Source organism: Tachypleus tridentatus, chromosome 9 (genome assembly GCF_004210375.1).
Source record: "Tachypleus tridentatus isolate NWPU-2018 chromosome 9, ASM421037v1, whole genome shotgun sequence".
Taxonomy (NCBI): Eukaryota; Metazoa; Arthropoda; class Merostomata; order Xiphosura; family Limulidae; genus Tachypleus; species Tachypleus tridentatus.
The window spans coordinates 83,557,953-83,577,107 of NC_134833.1; the positions used below are offsets into that span (position 1 = coordinate 83,557,953).

The 19,155-nt window shown below is 34.3% G+C and overlaps 1 protein-coding gene across 3 annotated transcripts in view; it reads left to right on the top strand.

The window, feature by feature from the left end:
• The first annotated feature begins 15,689 nt into the window (after positions 1-15,689).
• LOC143225642 (acyl-CoA-binding domain-containing protein 5-like) overlaps positions 15,690-19,155 on the top strand; it is a 35,906-nt gene continuing 32,440 nt past the window's right edge. Inside the window, exon 1 of one of the 3 annotated variants that reach the window (XM_076455429.1) lies at positions 15,690-15,892. In XM_076455429.1, the coding sequence (XP_076311544.1) occupies positions 15,832-15,892 (61 nt within the window). In that variant the 5' untranslated portion in view covers positions 15,690-15,831. The remainder of the gene's footprint in view (positions 15,893-19,155) is intronic. The other 2 variants (XM_076455428.1, XM_076455431.1) reach the window with 2 other exon arrangements.

Below are 19,155 nucleotides of genomic sequence, written 5' to 3' on the forward strand. Positions count from 1 at the left end.
AGAAACTTATCTAACTCTGTGCTGTAACAGTTGAAGAACTAGCACACAAGCTCAATTCAACCCATTCAATAGTTCATCGCCATCTGCAACAGCTTGGAAAGGTGTCAAAACTTGGAAAATGATTTGACCGAAGCCAACCATAGAGCGAAAATAGATATTTGCACTTCTCTGTACTCTACTATGAACATAACTCACCTTTTTTGGACAGATTAGAGACTGGAGATGAAAAATGGATATTTATAAAAATGATAAGCGCCGCAGACAATAGCTAAAGCACAGCTTAAAATGAATCTCCACCCGAGGGAAGTCTTGTTAAATGTTTGGTGGGATATTGTTGGTGTAATCCACTTTGAGTTGCCGCCACTCAATGTAACGATTACATCAGACTTCTATTGTTAACAGTTAGAGCGCTTAAATGTTGCACTGAAAGAAAAGATGCCTGCTTTTTTCGATCGTAAAGGTATTGTTATTGTGTTACACCATGATAATGCATGATCTCATACAGCAAAGATCACATCTGCAAAGATTGAAGGCTAGACTGGGAAAACTTCCACATCCTCCTTATTCTCCAGACCTTGTCCCATCTGATTATCATCTATTCCAAAGTTTGCAGAACTATCTTGATGGAAAAGATCTTGGAACACATGAAAATGTCAAAACTGTCCAATCTACGTTCTTCTCCAAATTCCAATAATTTTATATAAGTGGCATTCAGAAGCTTGTGAATCGTTAGCAGAAAGTGAGTAATAATAATGGAATATATATTATTGATTAACTAACATTAAAAGCGTTTAAAATCCTTTCTCTTTTTCTGAACCTAAAATTTAACATTACTTGGGCAGGGGTTCTCAAACTTTTTAAAACCTGCAGAGTTTCATATCAGAAAAACAAACAAACATTCCAGAGCCTTAATAAAAAAAATACACTAAAAATAGGAACAATCGGTTACTAGCACCAGATGAAGTTTACTTCAAGCTTGTATAATATAAATTTATTTAAAATGTCAGTATTAAAGAAAAAAATGTTTTACTTCCACTTACTTGTTCAAAAATTTCTGCTTGCAAAATTTATATCAGTAAAAGTACAGTGGCTCGGATGGGCCTGCTTTTGTTCACAAAGTAGTTCAATATTTGGGTCTATGATTGTTACCTGTGAGCGCAAATCATCTTCAATATTTAGCCTATTTCCAAATTTGGTCTTTGTAGCTGTATGTTTTGTCACAAAGATATGCTGTTGTAAAACGCATAAAAAATGTCAAAGCTCTATTATTTATTTCAGAATATTCCATGGCCATTTGAATACAAAATGGTATAATTTTCTTCCTGCTGTGACACAGCACGGCCAGGTGGGTTAAGGCGTTTGACTCATAATCTGAGGGTCGCGGGTTCGAATCCCCGTCGCACTGAACATTCTCGCTCTTTCAGCCGTGAGGGCGTTATAAAGTAAAGATCAATCCCACTATTCGTTAGTGAAAGAGTAGCCCACAAGTTGGCGGTGGGTGGTGATGACTAGCTTTACACTGCTTTAGTCTTACACTGCTAAATTAGGGACGGCTAGCACAGATAGCCCTCGTGTAGCTTTGCGCGAAATTAAAAAACAAACAAACAGTAGCGGCTACTTATTTACAGTCCTCATCAAATAACATCTCTGAATCCTGTTCTAAAAACGAATGAAGAATAATATACTAAAATTACAAATCTTGTTACTGGTAAAACTAAAGAATCTAATAAAAATGAACCACAAACTAAATCTAATGGAATATTTCTCGAAACAACTACATCAGCCTATGACATAAATTTAATTTGGAAAAAACATAAATGAAATTTCAAACAAAATTTGGCAAAGAATAAATCGAATTGGAAGTCTGTTAGGAAATAATATAAGAACATCACCAACTAACATTAAAAATAAACGAACAAAACATACAACTAATAATAGACTACGCTTGTCTAGCTTGGATCAATGTGGCTCCCAAGAAAATTACAATTAAGCTACAAAATAACAAAATACACTACTTACTAGCGATTATAAAGTATTCTCGCTCAACAAATTCGAAATCCCTACATAAACACGCAAACATACAACCAACAGTCTTCTACGCAGATCATTCACATACGTTACAAAAATTCCACATAAAAATGAAACGCTACGCGCACTAGATCACTATATCATACATGATGAAAATGAGCCTTAGTATCTCTCGCCCCTAAATATGTACCATAAGTTTAGTAATATGTTACCTATTGCTAGACCTACATAACTCATCACTTTGTTGTTTATTGTATAGTGTGTTCAAAAGGGTATTTATGTAAATACATTTAGAATGAGCCCACGACGTGAAAAACGTCGGAATACATGGACTATTTTATGTTGCGAGTATGTCCAAGTGTAAACAATAAACGTTTAAAAAACATGACCTCGTGGGGAATTGAATGCTCATTAATTAAAGTTTGTGAAAGCTTTCAACATTTAACAGTTGTCCATAACATAAAATTATCAATAACACCATGATTGTACCTGACCCTCCCAGGTCACCCGAAGGACCTAAATACCGATAATTAGAAATAGGGACAATAACCTTCAGTGTCTACTCTAACTGGATCAACAATAAGTCCTGATATTTATAATGCTTAAAACTAGTTTTTGGTATCTCTCGTGGGCAGCTTGGCACTTAGCAAGAACTATTTTCACACCAAACAAATGAATCAAAATAATTTCTGATGTACTATAGCAGCTTGAGATTTTCCTTCAGAAACAGATATTACTGATTTACACCAATAGATGGAACTAATGCATAACTGTGTCGTACTGCAATCAGTCAGATAATCCACTTTAAAAGCGGGGCCTATGTATGTACAGTACTAATCCTAATAACTCCCCCCTCACCCGAGTCTTAATTTATGTTAGTCTCTCACAGTCCCCGACTCTGTTTTTTTTACAATACGCCCTTTCTCTCCACAAACACTCCATAATCCTTGGTGACTTAAATTCTAAGCATAAAGAATTCTTCTGTCGTACCAAAATCGTAAGTGACTTATTATTCGTAACTTTTTACATTCGAACAATCTAACATATATCAGTAACGATCATCCAACACATACACATGTTAATGGTTCCCAAGATATCCTGGATCTGGCTATAGTAACTCCTAATCTTCTGCCTCATACTTCTGACTTTCAAGTCAATGATCACATTGGAGGTGATCACCTTCCTGTTTTCCTTCGTCTTTTTGATAATTCTACTAGATTTTCCCCTATCACACCACCTACCCTTAACTTATCAATTCCAACTGGGATGCTTTCAGCTCTATTCTATCTAACATACCCTTCTATGTACCTCCCTCAATCTCTGACCCCCAAGTCCTTGACGATCTTTTTACTAAATCTATTACTGATGCTTTCCATTCTGTCATCCCTACTTAGGCCCGCACCCCGCTGTTACATCACTGGATCTCATCTCCGGAAATCCATAGTCATATTACTCAAAGTCGTCGTCTACGTAGACTTTTTGTCTCCACACGTAATGAACACCTCAAAACATTAATCAATCAATCAAATAATACCATTAAAGGACTAATAAAACAACAACAAACAATTAGATGGGAAAACTTCTGCACCTCAATAGACAATTCCCGCAACCATCCTAAATAATTCTAGAAGAAAGTTAAATTAGTTGATGGTAAGTCATCACTTAACCTTAACTCCCATAAATTAGTACATAACAACCAAACAGCTTCTATTGACACAGTTAAATGCACCATTTTCGCCGAAGTTTTCAAGAAATCCTTCATTACACCTAACCTTCCCACTTTCTACAACACTCACATCTTTATTATAAATAATTTCATATCCTAACATCACGAAATTTTAACTTTCAACTTCAGTTTAGACCTTCCCATCTATAACTCTTATATCACCAAACCGTTCACGTAAGCCGAGCTCAAACTTGCCACCAAACGAATCAAAAGCAACAGTGCCCCCGGAGAAGATTGCAAAAATAAACAAGCCATCAAACATCTACCCCTAAACTTTCTAAATCATGTACTTTCTATATACAATTATTCCTTTTTGCATGTCTACTACCCTAATTACTGGAAAACAGCCACTATCACTGTCATCTCCAATTCCTCATCTAACCTGTCTGATCCTTCAAACTACAGACCTATTAGCCTCTTCAACATCCTTGGTAAACTATTAGAGAAATATTCACTATTAGTTTCTCCGCTGAAACTAATAACCTCTTATCAAATATTCAGAATGCTTCCCGGCGAAAACGTCAAACTGCTGACCACCTCATTTGACTTACCGAATCCCTATTCCAAACCTTTAACCGGAACCAGTTGCCGTGGGCGTATTCCTCGATGTCAGACAAGCCTTCGATTCTGTGTGGCATAACTCTCTCCTTTATAAGCGGCCTGGCATGGCCAAGCGTGTTAAGGCATGCGACTCGTAATCTAAGGGTCGTGGGTTCGCATCCCCGTCGCGCCAAACATGCTCGCCCTTTCAGCTGTGGCTCGTTATAATGTTACGGTCAATCCCACTATTCGTTGGTAAAAGAGTAGCCCAAGAGTTGGCGGTGGGTGGTGATGACTAGCTACCCTCCCTCTAGTCTTACACTGCTTTGTGCGAAATTCAGAAAACAAACAAACAAACAATCCTTTATAAGCTGTTCTACATAAACATTCCGAATACCTTTATCCGTTGGATAGCTAGCTTTTTAAATAAACGCTTCGCCAGAGTTAAAGTTAATAACGAACTTTCTCACTCGTTCCCTTTACTAGCTGGAGTTCCCCAAGACTGCATGCTCAGCCCTTTATCACACATTCTCTTCGTAGATGACATTCCTTTCACCGCCATTATTCATATTCATATTTATCAATACGCCGGCGACACAGCAATTTGGAGTACGTCCACTAACCCTGTTACAGCCGCTTACCGTGTACAGACTACTATCAACGCCATCACACACTGGTGTGACAAATGGCGGGCAGCACTGAATCCCCACAAATCACAAAAGATCTTATTCTATAGATGTTTTAAAAAGAAAAAGAAAAGAACGTCCAAGGTGCAAATCAATATTCACGATACTGTGACCCCTTTCTCCATATCTGTTAAATTTCTAGTAATTCATTTTAAGTTTAAACTCACCTGGTCAACCCACATTAACACAATTTTATCACGTATTAGTCTCCGTATTTCCTTCCTTCGAAGGATTAGCGGTATGACTACCCCTTACACCATTATGTACATATACAAAGTATACATTAGAGACCCCTGGTCGACTATGGTACCCCTTACACCATTATGTACATATACAAAGTATACATTAGAGACCCCTGGTCGACTATGGTACCCCTTACACCATTATGTACATATACAAAGTATACATTAGAGACCCCTGGTCGAGTATGGTACCCTTACACCATTATGTACATATACAAAGTATACATTAGAGACCCTGGTCGAGTATGGTACCCTTACACCATTATGTACATATACAAAGTATACATTAGAGACCCTGGTCGACTATGGTACCCTTACACCATTATGTACATATACAAAGTATACATTAGAGACCCCTGGTCGACTATGGTACCCCTTACACCATTATGTACATATACAAAGTATACGTTAGAGACCCCTGGTCGACTATGGTAACATGCCCGACTCTTTAAATAAGAAAATACAAGCATTACAGTTTACTATGCTACACTCCTCACTGTTACCTTGATAAAATACACGACAAACCAGCTGTTTAAACACGCGTACTTCAACTAGCCACTAAATTTTATTAAAAAATCAGTAAACCGTAACCCGCTTACAGTCCAATTCACCGATATATCAGCAACCCCCTCCTCTTGGAAAATGCATATTTCACCCTTTAATACACTTAACCCAATTTACTAACGTATTCTACCTCATTTATTAATGTTTATCTTGTCTAATTATCTTTATTTTTTCAGCTCATTCATTAACCAGATATATCATTCGGCATCTGGTTAGTAAAAGTGGGTTTTTTCGGTGTACTCCCGTTTTCCTCCCACATCTAAATTGCCGGGTATTAGGATTTACAGATCCCTACCCTCTTGTTTGGAATTTTTGGGGGTCAAGATTTAACCTCTCACAGACCATCAACGGACCTTTGTTACCAGCCTACAGCACAACCTCAACGATTGATCAAGCTAATATTTAGGAATGTATACAAGCCAATTATAAAATCCACGAAAACATAAAGCTAGTAACAATAAAAGCAGATTGCCGTTAATAAACAACATAGTGAGAGTGCTAATCCTCAAGTTTATTAGTGATCTATAGAGAATTGTCCACTTATATTTTGTGTTATTGGTTTTATAACATTATGATATATATTATCTGAAGTATAAGTTCAAGTTTTATAGATTTTGTATTGTGTATTGGTCTTTATGACAGATATGCTTTATATGGAAATTAAATATTATATCTTAAAGCTAAACTTATAGTATTGACTCTGAATTCTTAATACAAATTGTCTTAGATGAGTATACTATAAATAAATGAAGTAAAACTAAAAACTCGATTTATTTTCTGATGCTTGTTCCAGTGTGTGTGTGTGTGTGTTTTTCTTATAGCAAAACCACCTCGCGCCATCTGCTGAGCCCACCGAGGGGAATCGAACGCCTGATTTTAGCGTTCTAAATCCGTAGAGTTACCGCTGTACTAGCGAGGGGCACTGTTTCAGCGATATGGGAGTTTATACAACTTCACTAGCACAGAAAATACTGTCCAGACACTTTGAATATAATAAACATGGATTTCGAGACGGACCTAATAATATAAATTCAAAACGCTTAAGTGGGGAAAGTTAGCCTAAAATTCATTGTGCATGAAAGACATTGCCTAGTAAGCAATTATCAACAGAGTTTGTTACCTTGTAGAAAACGAAGCCTACGTTCACAATTCCTGAGCTGCAATCATACATGCCACTTTATAAACTTAAGTGTTCTCGTGTACTAAAAATTACCATTTTTTACATTGCATATATACTTACGAATGTAAAAATGCCAACTTTGTGTGCATAGTGAGATCACAGTGATTGGTGATATTAGTTTCATTTCACATATTACAGGTGGCTCGGCATGGCCAGGTGGGTTAAAGCGTTCGACTTGTAATCTGAGGGTCGCGAGTTCGAATCCCCGTCGCATTAAACATGCTCGCCCTTTCAGCCGTGGGGGCGTTATAATGTGTGGTCAATCCCACTATTCCTTGATAAAAGAGTAGCCCAAGAGTTGGCGGTGGGTGGTGATGACTTGTTGCCTTCCCTCTAGTCTTACACTGCTAAATTAGGGACGGCTAGCACAGATAGCCCTCGAGTAGCTTTGTGCGAAATTTCCAAACAAAACAAAACAAAAACGTATGAAGATAAATCTGCAAGAGATATATAAAACTACAGTTCTTGAGAATTAATAAAACTTACAAACAACACATAAATAAGTAATAAGTTGTTTTATAAAACCACTTTCTAGTTTTCTGTAAGAATTTCTATAGTGACTACGTTCGAGAGATATCTTCAAGATGTATGAACTGAAAGTAAATAATATGAAACTATTTGTGTAAATAAAAAAAAATACATTTATAAATCATTATATGTAGCAAAAAACAAACTACAGACAATACAAAATACACAACTCACGACGACAAATAAAGTACCCAGATCTATCTCATCAAAGTTCATGCACAATTCAAACATACCAATAATGGACTATTACATAGTACAATAAATTACTTTGATAATAACTGGAGGGAAAACGAACCGGTGGGCGAACTTGACAGGTACTGTTTACATGATGAAGATAGTCCTAAACACCTTTTTCCTATTAACTCATACATTAGGTTAAAAAGAATAAATAAATAAATGATTTTGAAAAAAAAAAGGCCACCTAGAAATAAAACATCACATTAGTCATTAATGAACATTGAAAGGGTAATTTATGTAAATGTTTCTTAGTAAGTTCCTTCTAGTGAAAATGCGACTTATTATGGAACTTTAGAGAGAAATAATATATTTGCACCAAATGTATTGGTGAATGATACATGGACATTGCCCTGACAGGGGCCTGAGTTATTCCTGCCCTCATGTGATATCTGTCCATACATTGTGACAAATAAAGTAAAGAAGAGAGAAAGAGGTCAACGCACACCTGACCCTCCCATACACATACTCAAACGACAAGAGAGAGAACATGACTGCCATAGCTATAGGGGTCGTGTGTCCCTACGCTTACAGCCAAAGTTCCGCTCCAGGAGACACTGAACAATTACAAATACTTGTTATTTGAAATATGTAGGTGGTAAATAAGCAAGTTTCTAGGAAAAGCCCAGCTGACGTCACTGAACTAGTTAAGTTCAAACTGATCAAAAGCTGCAATTAGTTGTAATCATTTTTAATATAAATATTATTTGTAATAATACAACGAAATAACTGCAGGGTATTGAAAGTATTTATAAACTATTTTCTTAATGCACCTTTAATATTTTTATATTAATTAAAACTAACGTAAATCCAAACTGTTTGAGAGGTTGAACTATGTAACTTTGTAAAAAATATTAGAATAAACAACATAGCCACGTGGTTTGTGATGTCATATTGTAAACTGTGATAAAGTGAAAAGGCAAATGTTTTAAAGTTTTTATTTACACTAAAAATGCTTGCATTTGAAAATAATAACAAACATTTGTAACGTAAAGACTGATTAATAGTATAAATGTATTAAAATACAACTTGTTTGAAGACACGCACAATAATAAAGAGAAATCACAAGGCTGGTGATGCCTTTATGTCTCAAACAAAACACGATATATACATCAAAAAGTAGGTTCAAATAAACCTTATAGAAGGTTGTCTATATTTCATTTTGTTCTTTTTTTACTTTCATCTTTTTTTTTTACCTCAATAACATAGTTTAGTTCTCGTAAAACCGTGTTTTTTGTCATTCTTGGATCTATTATTTCTGGCAATAGTGCATGAAAATAAAACCGATCCAGTTTAGGGAGCATTTTTCATTTTAAAGAATGCTATCTCGATGGATTCGTTCGATACTTATGTCGAGAGGTATATAAATAATGTTATACTAGTTACATGAAGCTGACCCTCTACTTGGTAATAATATGTATGGGTTTCAAAGTATTATCGAGTAAAGTACAACAGAAGTCTTTAATTGACAGTGTAACCTGTGAAGGAGTCATGTCCTTAGGTTTTAGTGGGAACTTGACTTCAATAATACCATGAAACCCTACAATGACATCTAGGGAAACTGCTAAATATCCCTTCTCAAACAGGTCACACTCCTGTACTTGGTTTCCAGTTTTAGTAGAGCAATCAATATGGCGTTTCTTTCGTTGTTTTTACCATACTCGTGTAGACACAGAAGGACTGTATGAAGTTATATTCACTTTGGAGCTTCATGATGTAGTATCCCTCATTTTGCAAATTTCTCCAATGTGGGAAACTGTAAGTTGTTGTTTCTTTTCTGTTCTTCATGACTAGTTCTTGTACCAAACTTGTGTTTGTTTTTCTATTTCAGTTTGTTGTTCTTTTGAACTTGTAGTTTTCTAACAAATTATTTTTCAGTTCTGTGAGCTCTGAATTTGGAAGATCAGACTTTTCTGACTGAGGTCCATGACCCCTTTTTTCATTGTTCTCCACAACTATAAGTTTCTCGGATATCCAGCGTTTCTTCTTTGCCTCAGGAACTAAAAGTCTTTTGCAAGCCATCATCCTTCGAGTCTGAGTTTTAGCTGTATAATTTTTTTAAGAGCGTAGATAAACTTTTTGTGGATGCTTCTATTTCCAGACCAGACTATGCCATACTTGACCAAGTTGAAATGCTAAAACCTGCAGCATTTGCTCTTCTATACTCGTTTTGATCTACAGATCTGTTTGCCACTTTTCAAAGTGAAGCCTGATGTTTGTAGGTTGTCAGGTTTATCTACAAATGAAAGTCCGTCTGCTGCATCTGACAGATCGCTTTCTTCTGTAACACTCTCATAAAGGTGTTGTAGCTCGTCTACCTTTGCTTTTTTTAATTACACCTACCATTATTTCATTTTTATTTAGTTATGTTTCCAATACGTGTGCAAACTAAAAGCTAACGCGATGAAATGTCTTTTTACCTGCGGGCAATGTACACAGTTGGGGATAAGTGGCCTCTGTGTTGCCTGGGTTACTGTTTCATTAACCAATACCAAGCATTGTCTACCTCCCTAACCAACACTAAATGTTACATTAATGACCTTCACAAGCAGTACAACAAAAATAAATGAGATAAAATATCAATGAGCTGTCTCTAAAAATAAAGCTCTAAGTAGCAATTCTTATATTTTATTGATGCAAAAATCATAATATGATCACGGAATATTTTAAAACAAAGAGTAGTTAGCTCAACTTTTACTTAAATAGCCGTCTTTAGAACACAAACAACCATGGTGTAGGTAAATAGCCACAAGGTAAAGGGATAGCCAATGGTCAGAAAACAGGAAAAGTGTAGTACAATAGCATAAGTACAGTTGAAAAGATAGTCTCAACAAAGAGACAGGAGAAAATGGTTATATAAAAAATAAATAATATAAAAGAAAATATGGAAGTTGACAAAAACCTGCTGTCTGTCATATTCTGAACCACTTTTTACAAACTGAGATTTGACTAACCCTCACATTGAAAAATTTCGTGAAGAGTTTTAACAATGAAATAATTAGCATTTTTTACACCTTTGTGCTATAAAGTTTGATAGTTTTACTCCATAGGTATTCTATCAATCAGCCATTATAAAAATCTGTAAAATCATTATGTATTTTACATAAGTTTTACAGAAACACGAACTTTTATGTTTATGCCTATATGAAAGTTTATAAAGCGATATATGACAAATATTTAGGAAAATCTGATTTCAAATTATTCATTTTTTATGCTTGCATATGTGTGTATATACGTGTATATATATATTGACAAAACTATGACTCTTGTTATGAATATGTGTATACATATATATATGTGTAATAATGAACGCATACAAAATTATAACAGAAGATTTTGAAAGGTGGACATTTTTCTGCTGTTTCAAGCTGAAAATAAGTTATTTGTCCCTGTAATGATAACAAGTAGAAGTACAGAACTCTTCGTAAGTGAAAAGATCAGACCTGATCAATGCAACCTACGACAAACTAAAAATTTCGAGCTTAGTACCATCTATGGGATTTTATGTGAACTAAGTCTGAATGTGTTTTCTAATGGAATTTTTCAATTCATCTCTCTTACGAAAAACCTAGCATGGCCAGGTGGGTTTAGACGTTCGACTCGTAATCTGAGGGTTGCGGGTTCAAATACCTGTCGCAACAAACATGCTCGCCCTTTCAACCGTGTGGGCGTTATAATGTTACGATCAATCCCACTATTCGTTGGTAAAAGAGTAGCCCAAGATTTGGCGATGGGTGGTGATAACTAGCTGCCTTCTCTCTAGTCTTACACTGCTAAATTAGGGACGGCTAGCAAAGATAGTGCTCGTGTAGCTTTGCGCGTAATTCAAAAAACAGTCTCTTATAAAAATTGTGTTAATTAAAGAGATTTATGATTTTAAAGGTAAATCATAAACATAATTGAAGTGGTTAATCTTGTAGATGTAAGTCTATTTACGATTAATTTTATTTTACGAGATCTTAGAATTACCATAACATTGCATGTTTAAACGTGCTTTTTTTTTTCTCTCTCTTACGTGTATACGTTTTCTTATAGCAAAGTCCCATTGGGCTACCTGCTGAGTCCACCGAGGGGAATGAAACCCCTCATTTTAGCACTGTAAATCCGTAGACTTACCATCGCACAATCGAGGAACGCATACTTAACTAAAGAAAAACGTTTAAAAATATTACATTGTAAAACCAAAATTAAAAAACATTTACCACTCATATATGATGGCGAGTAACAATGTAAAAAATTAGACACTTTAACCACATAGCTTTTATGCAGTAACTGAATATCATATTGAAAAAATAACTTTTTAAAAACTATTCCACAAGTGGCCTATTTTCAACCTGTAATCAAATCTTTAATGTCTGACTTTTCCAAAAAATTGTTATTTTTAGATAATGTTTATTTACCAAGCTCGAAAAACACACACGGAACATCCATTTAAACCTGTACATGGGTGAAGGAAAAACTTAATTTTAGAAGTATATGCAAAAAATGTTGACCACAACGTAATTTCAAAAATCTAATAATTCACTTTACCACAGCACGTATTTCGTAACTACAAAACTTGAAAATTGTTTTAAGACCTGATTCGAAACACGAAATCCGGTCGAGGTCAAGTGCTAAATTTTGCTTCAGGTGTTACTTTCTGTGGCATGGTTCGATCATGCAAGCTACCTGGGGACTGTTCTGTGGCTGTCACATGAAGAGATGCTTCCGGATTCTTGTAATCTTCTTTATGATTGGTCAGTTATAGACAGAATGTTAATTGCAAAAGCAGTTTTAGTGTTTTTAGTAACATCAGCTTCTATTATGAAAGGATCAAGGCTTAAAGTGACGTTTTTTTCGTGTAGGCCCATTATTCTATGTGCTGATTATACTTTAATTTGTTTTTTTTTAAAGTTTTATCTTAACTTTGTTCTTCAACGTAGAAGGCATGTAGAGTAAAGTAAATAACGCTTACTTTTTGTCTTCGTCAAACTTGTTTTTTTTTTCTTTTTTTCATGTTGACATTAAATCCAAACAGATATTTGAATATCTTGTCATGAAGTTATTTCACCTATATAGACCCCCGCTAGTACAGCGGTAAGTTCACGGGTTTAAAACGGTAAAATCAGGGGTTCGATTCCCCCTCAGTGGGCTGAGCAGATAGTCCAATAAGACTTTGCTATAACAAAACACACAATTTCACCTATATTTATTTCTTTAAATCAGGAATATCATAGTACAATAATAAGACACACGTAGTAAAAATCGTTCTTAAAAATCTAAATACTATTAGATTATGCATTTAATTATGATACGTTAAATAAGCAACGAAGAGTCACTGACATCACACACGCAAATTCTGAAACGTAATGTATTTCTGTCCGTTTTTAATAATGTGTTATTAACAGATAAAAGTATAAGCAACAGGTAAGTTAATAGAACTACAAGTCTTCTGAAGTGTTTGCAGGGTGTTGTTCAATCAAGTTCGACCGAAAGAAATAGAGACTTGATATAGAATACTCCACTTTGAAAGAACAAAAGCATTTTATTTCAACTTATAAAAATGTGACTTTATGATACTGATATGACTATTACACATTTGTTGTGAGTAGCTCTAAGTCTTTGGCTAGTTTTCTAGTAAACAACTGACGGAGCAAACAGCATTTCAAACTTATAAATTGAAACCAAAAGTTAAGACGATTGTATACAATGTACAGAGCTCTATTACAATTTCCAGAGCGTTACATCACAAGAGACAGAGATCAAGAGAAATCAGTCTGACCTCTTTCTATTCACTCAAACATCAATCTTATCAGACAAATGAGATAGCGTAACTATTGTGGAAACCTGGTGTGTGGATACGACTTTGGTTACTGGCGCCCTTTTGTGTTAAGCAATACTTAACGGATTAGCGCATTTCATATTGAACTATTCCTGATTATATAGAACACTACTAAGTATAATAACATTGCAAAATATTTAAGGACAACAGGAGATTTATTTGTCCATCTCGACTGTCCCATTCACTAAATCAAACTATTAAAAAAAGCTTGAGCTGAAATTTTAAAAACTTGTATTGAACATATATTTTATGTACGTTATGAAAGGGATAGAGCTATGGGTATTAAACTTTGAAAGGGATATGAAAGGTTATGAAAGGGATAGAGCTATGGGTATTAAACTTTGAAAGGGATATGAAAGGTTATGAAAGGGATAGAGCTATGGGTATTAAACTTTGAAAGGGATATGAAAGGTTATGAAAGGGATAGAGTTATGGGTATTAAACTTTGAAAGGGATATGAAAGGTTATGAAAGGGATAGAGCTATGGGAATTAAACTTTGGACTTGCTTCCACTATTGCTGACGTTAACTCATTTTGTAAAACGATCAACCTGTCAGAAAAATAAAACTACCTTAATTGGAGTTTATTCAGCATTTTTCAAGTCTTAAGCTTCTGACTGATTATTGATTATTTGGAATTAAGCACAAAAATTACTCACTGGACTATCTGTGCTCTGCCTACCACAGGTATCGAAACCCGGTTTTTTAGCTGCGTAAGACCGTGGACATACCGTTGTGCCACTAGGGGGCATTAAGCTTGTGTTCTCTTATTTTCAAAATATAGCACAAAGAAGCTATTGGCCTTCATCCTATTGATTCCCTATATAATTTGTAAACTTCAACTTACCCTCAGTTTCTCAAGAGAAGATAACCCTTCTACTATGTGAATAATTATCCTAGTAAAATTTCTCTGATCCCTTTCCAATAAATCAATACCATTTCTTCGATAATGAAACGAAAATAACCGTTTTTGATTTGTAATCAAATATATGTGCCAACTTTCCAACTGTTCAAAGCCATTCTTCAAAATTTCAAAACATTCAGTAGACCAGAAATACCCAAGTATCATGTCATAAGCAAACGTTACTAATTATGTCTCCATCAATATATATATATGTATATATACCCCCCAATGGCACAGCGGTATATCTGCGGACTCACACCACTAGAAACCGGGTTTCAATATCCATGGTAGGCAGAGCACAGACAACCCATTGTGTAGTTTTGCGTTCAATTGTAAACAAACAAACCAACTACATATATATAATGTAAAAAATGATTTGAATTTCGCGCAAAGCTACACGAGAGCTATCTGCGCTAGCCATCCCTAATTTAGCAGTGTAAGAAGGCAACTAGTCATCAGCACCTACCGCCAACTATTGAGCTACTCTTTTACCAACGAATAGTGGGATTGACAGTAACATTATAACGCCCCAACGGCTGAAAGGGCAAGCATGTTTAGTGCGACGGAGATTCAAACCCACAACCTTCCGATTACGAGTCGAGTGCCTTAACCACCTGGCCATGCCGGGCCGATGTAAATAAGAAAAAAACAACAACAAAGACCCGAACACTGACTTCTCAGGCACTGCATTAGTAGCAAAGAACAACTTTGATTGGACTCCACTGATAGCAACGTTTTGCTCTCTTGGTCAAACACTCTACAATTAAACCAACTAGTTTTTGTGTAACATATTATCAAAATAATTTAAAAAAAATCTCTGGCCATGCATCATCCAGGAAACAAGTAACACCTACAAAAAAACAACAACAAAGACAACAGATTACTAAGGCAAAATTTTTCTTGCCGAATTCATGTTGGCTTTTATTTGTATTATGATATTATATTTCATTAAATGTTTCTGAAAAGCTTCTTTTATAAAGCTCTCTAGAATTTCTTCCACTATAAAAATGAAACTATGTGGCTTAAAATTTTTAGAACAACTTTTATCACTTTTTTATCTCCTCTGTATTCTTAAGCACTTCTCCACTATTTAATTTGAAGAGGTCCATCATATTTGGTCTTTGAACTCCATTAAAACCTTGGGGGAAATCCTTTGCCTCACCTGTGATATCTCTCACAAGGAATTAATAATAATATATTCACGATCAAGCCAATTCTAGTTATTTGCCATACAGGTTCTGAATGAGGTTTCACCACCACCTTGCGGTCTGAAATGAAAATGATTAGAGACGTCACACAGGTGTATGGTATTGGTGTTATGAGTTAAGGTTCTAGTTTATTACTTTTCGTTTTTCATGTGATGGTAGTTTTGGTTAAACATGACAACAGAAGATAAGTTCCGTGCTGCTGTTAAAGTTGTTCGGGGATTACCAAAAACCGGTAATATATTTTGTGTTTATTGTTATTACGTATGTCTTGGTAAGTCACGTCTATTTGGTTTTTATAACAATTTACTTAACTGTAGCGTATTTTGTAACTTGTAGAACTTCAACTGTATTTGTTTGTAAGTGAAACCTGAACTCTGTGAGTGTATCTGTTAAAATGCCTTACGTCAATGCTGATAATTTATACTTATATTGTTGTTAGTTAGATAGTATTATTGTAAGTACAAGTATTAGTATGTTCGGGATAATACTACTAATTAAATTCATTTTATCTTTATGTCTAATCTATGATTGTGAGTGATTAAATTTAAACGTACGAATTAAAACCCAGAGTTTTCATAGTAGTAGTAATGACTAAAGAAGCTGTAAATTGTAATGCTATTAAATTATAGTATATATAAAACGAAAATTATGATTTAAAAGGACAAAAAGTTTTAGATTATTGTACAAGTTCGCTACCATAATTTCATATTCAGTAATTCCTTGGGCTAGGCTTTCAAGAGTTATTCTTAGTTATGTCTTTAGTGAAATATGGAACTTACATATTTCATATAGGTCTAGGTTGTTTTGAGTTCATTATGATTGCTAGGCTTAGACTTTCCAATTCTTTTTAAAGCTGAAAGATTGAGAATGAACATTGGTTTTATCAAAATCAGTGTATAATTCAATATGAAGTCTTGACATAATAGTTTATATTTCAAAGCACAAGTAGGAGTTTATTGTATTGAATAATATAACGTTAGGAAAGAGAGATAAGTTTACCCCTTCCATATTTGGAGGTTGATGTTACCTACACAAAATGAGCAATCAGAGGAGTAGGTTTGAATTTTGATAAAATTAATTAAAGTACTATTAGTGTTAGAAGAATATGGAGTGAAGAAGTTTGATACAAATAATGAAATACATGTGCAGAAGACAGTCTGTAAAGACTCATTATAATTATCTTTCTGTAGGTCTATAGAAGAAAGACACAAGATTTTAATATATATATATATATATATACACACACATACACACAGTCTTTGAAGTTGACCTTGGGACTGTTTATGAACTTTGTAATAAAACGCACATGTATAACATCTTAGTGTCAGGAAAATACATGCAAAATATTTCGGTATTCACTGCACACTTAATACTGCATTACTTATATAACCAATCTTTTCAGCATTTTAAATTAACTTACTATATACAATTAGCATAATTAAATTATAAGTTACTTTTTAATTCTGATTGGTAGAGCAAGCTTGCTTTTAACCACAGTTATTGTTGAACTGCTATAATTGGTTATAAGCTGTTTATTTAGCTGTAGTTATCTGTATCTCATAATGATTGGTCCTGAATACTGAAAACAAGTATGGAAGTATAGAAAGTTGTTTTTAATGTGAGAAGACTGTTGGAGTTGTGAAACATTGAAGGAATTAAATTGGATTGTTGATAAAATTTTCTGCTGAGTGTTCAGTTGTTGGTATAAAACAAGTAATTTTAATTTAACTTGGATAGTGTAAACTGTTTAAAACTATGATACCCCTCTTGGACTACTACTAATAGTAAATACAAGAATACTTACCAGCATATTGAAAAGTATTGCAGTGGAGTATTTGAATTATAGCTGGTGTGAGTATTTTAAGTCATAAGGAAATGGTTTGAATGTAAATATTTAGATGAAAAATCTCGGATGTATTTTTAATTGTGACTTTGTGTATGTGATAAGACCTGAAGACAACTTGCATGTCTTTAATCATTTCTCTTTGGAATTTTTTTTTTTTTTCATTTATAAACAAAATTGGTAGTTTCATGGATATTTCACTATCTGTACAAAAGTTGTTAACCTTAATAGTAATGAAGTATTGAAAACTGTGACCAAACAAAATTATTAATTATGAATTATAAGTTTTTGGAATTCCAGGGGCCTTCACTTTTTTGACATATTGAGGTTGACCTGTCTCCCAGCTTTCCTCAGTGAACAAGAAATTAATCAATAAATCTGGGCTTGATCCTTCAAATAAATATCCATTCTTCTGTTAAATTATTTTAAAAGTTGCAGATGTTAATTTGACCCACAAGTATACTACCTTACTAAAGAATTAAATCAGTCTAAACTGAAGATACCTGACCTTTTGAAGTTTTTAATTTTATAATCCTTTCATCCTGTATAAAAAAACAATATTGTGCATCATTCTTATTAATTCCTTTAATAATTATGGGCCCTTTAAATTAGATACCATTTGATCCTTTTCTTTTTTAAGAGAGAACAAGTTAAGAATATTAACTTATACTATGACTGTGGCTTATCCATCTTAGCAGCTGTCCTTTAAATCCTTTCCAACAACTCTGTGGTCTTTCTAAGATAGAAGAACCAGAACTGGATACAATACATTAAATGACATATAACTAGTAAGGGTGGGAGATTCCACTAGGCTTATGATATGACGTATTGTGATATACAGGCCATGATATGATGCATATTGCAATGCCTGCAATCTCTTTCACATCTTTGTTTAATATACTTAAAAGTAATTGTTTTAGTTTTAAATCAACCAAACCATTTCAGTAAAACAACATTTATTTCTCAATACAGAATGTGCTGTTTACTTCTATTTAAAGTAGTTACAGCTCTCTTAAATCCCAAAAAACATCAGTTTACTGTAGAATTTCTCCAAATTAACCTTTGCATGATACTGAAGTACAAGCATTGATATGTTCATTATATTCCATCTTCTGTGTATTTAATGTTTATTTTGTATAGCTGGCAATCTTGCATGTCTCCCACTGGGTCATCAGCAAGTCTATGGATTTACAACACTAAAATCAGGGATTTGATTCTTCTCTGTGGACACAGCAGATAGCCAAATATGGCTTTGCTATAAAAAAACAACAAGACAAACAGATGCATTAACACACAGTTTTTGTGACAGAAAACCCAAAATATTTGCATGTGGCTGATCCACAAAATATCAATAGGGCTCTGGATTTCAGGCTTATGATTTTCACTTTGACTTAACTGTTTTTCACTGTTTACCATGGCATGCTATACAGAAGTAGAATATACTAAATGCAGTTTACATACAACTACTAAATCTTGGAGCTAAACCTTTTTTGACAGTTTTTAGATAAATAACTACAGCAGATTCAGAATTAAAACATAGTTTTGCATTATATATTGGTATTATGATACATGAGCTTCAAGTCGTACATCATTATGTCCCTAATAATAAATAAAGTCATGTTTAAAAACAGTAACATTTATTTTTTTAGTTT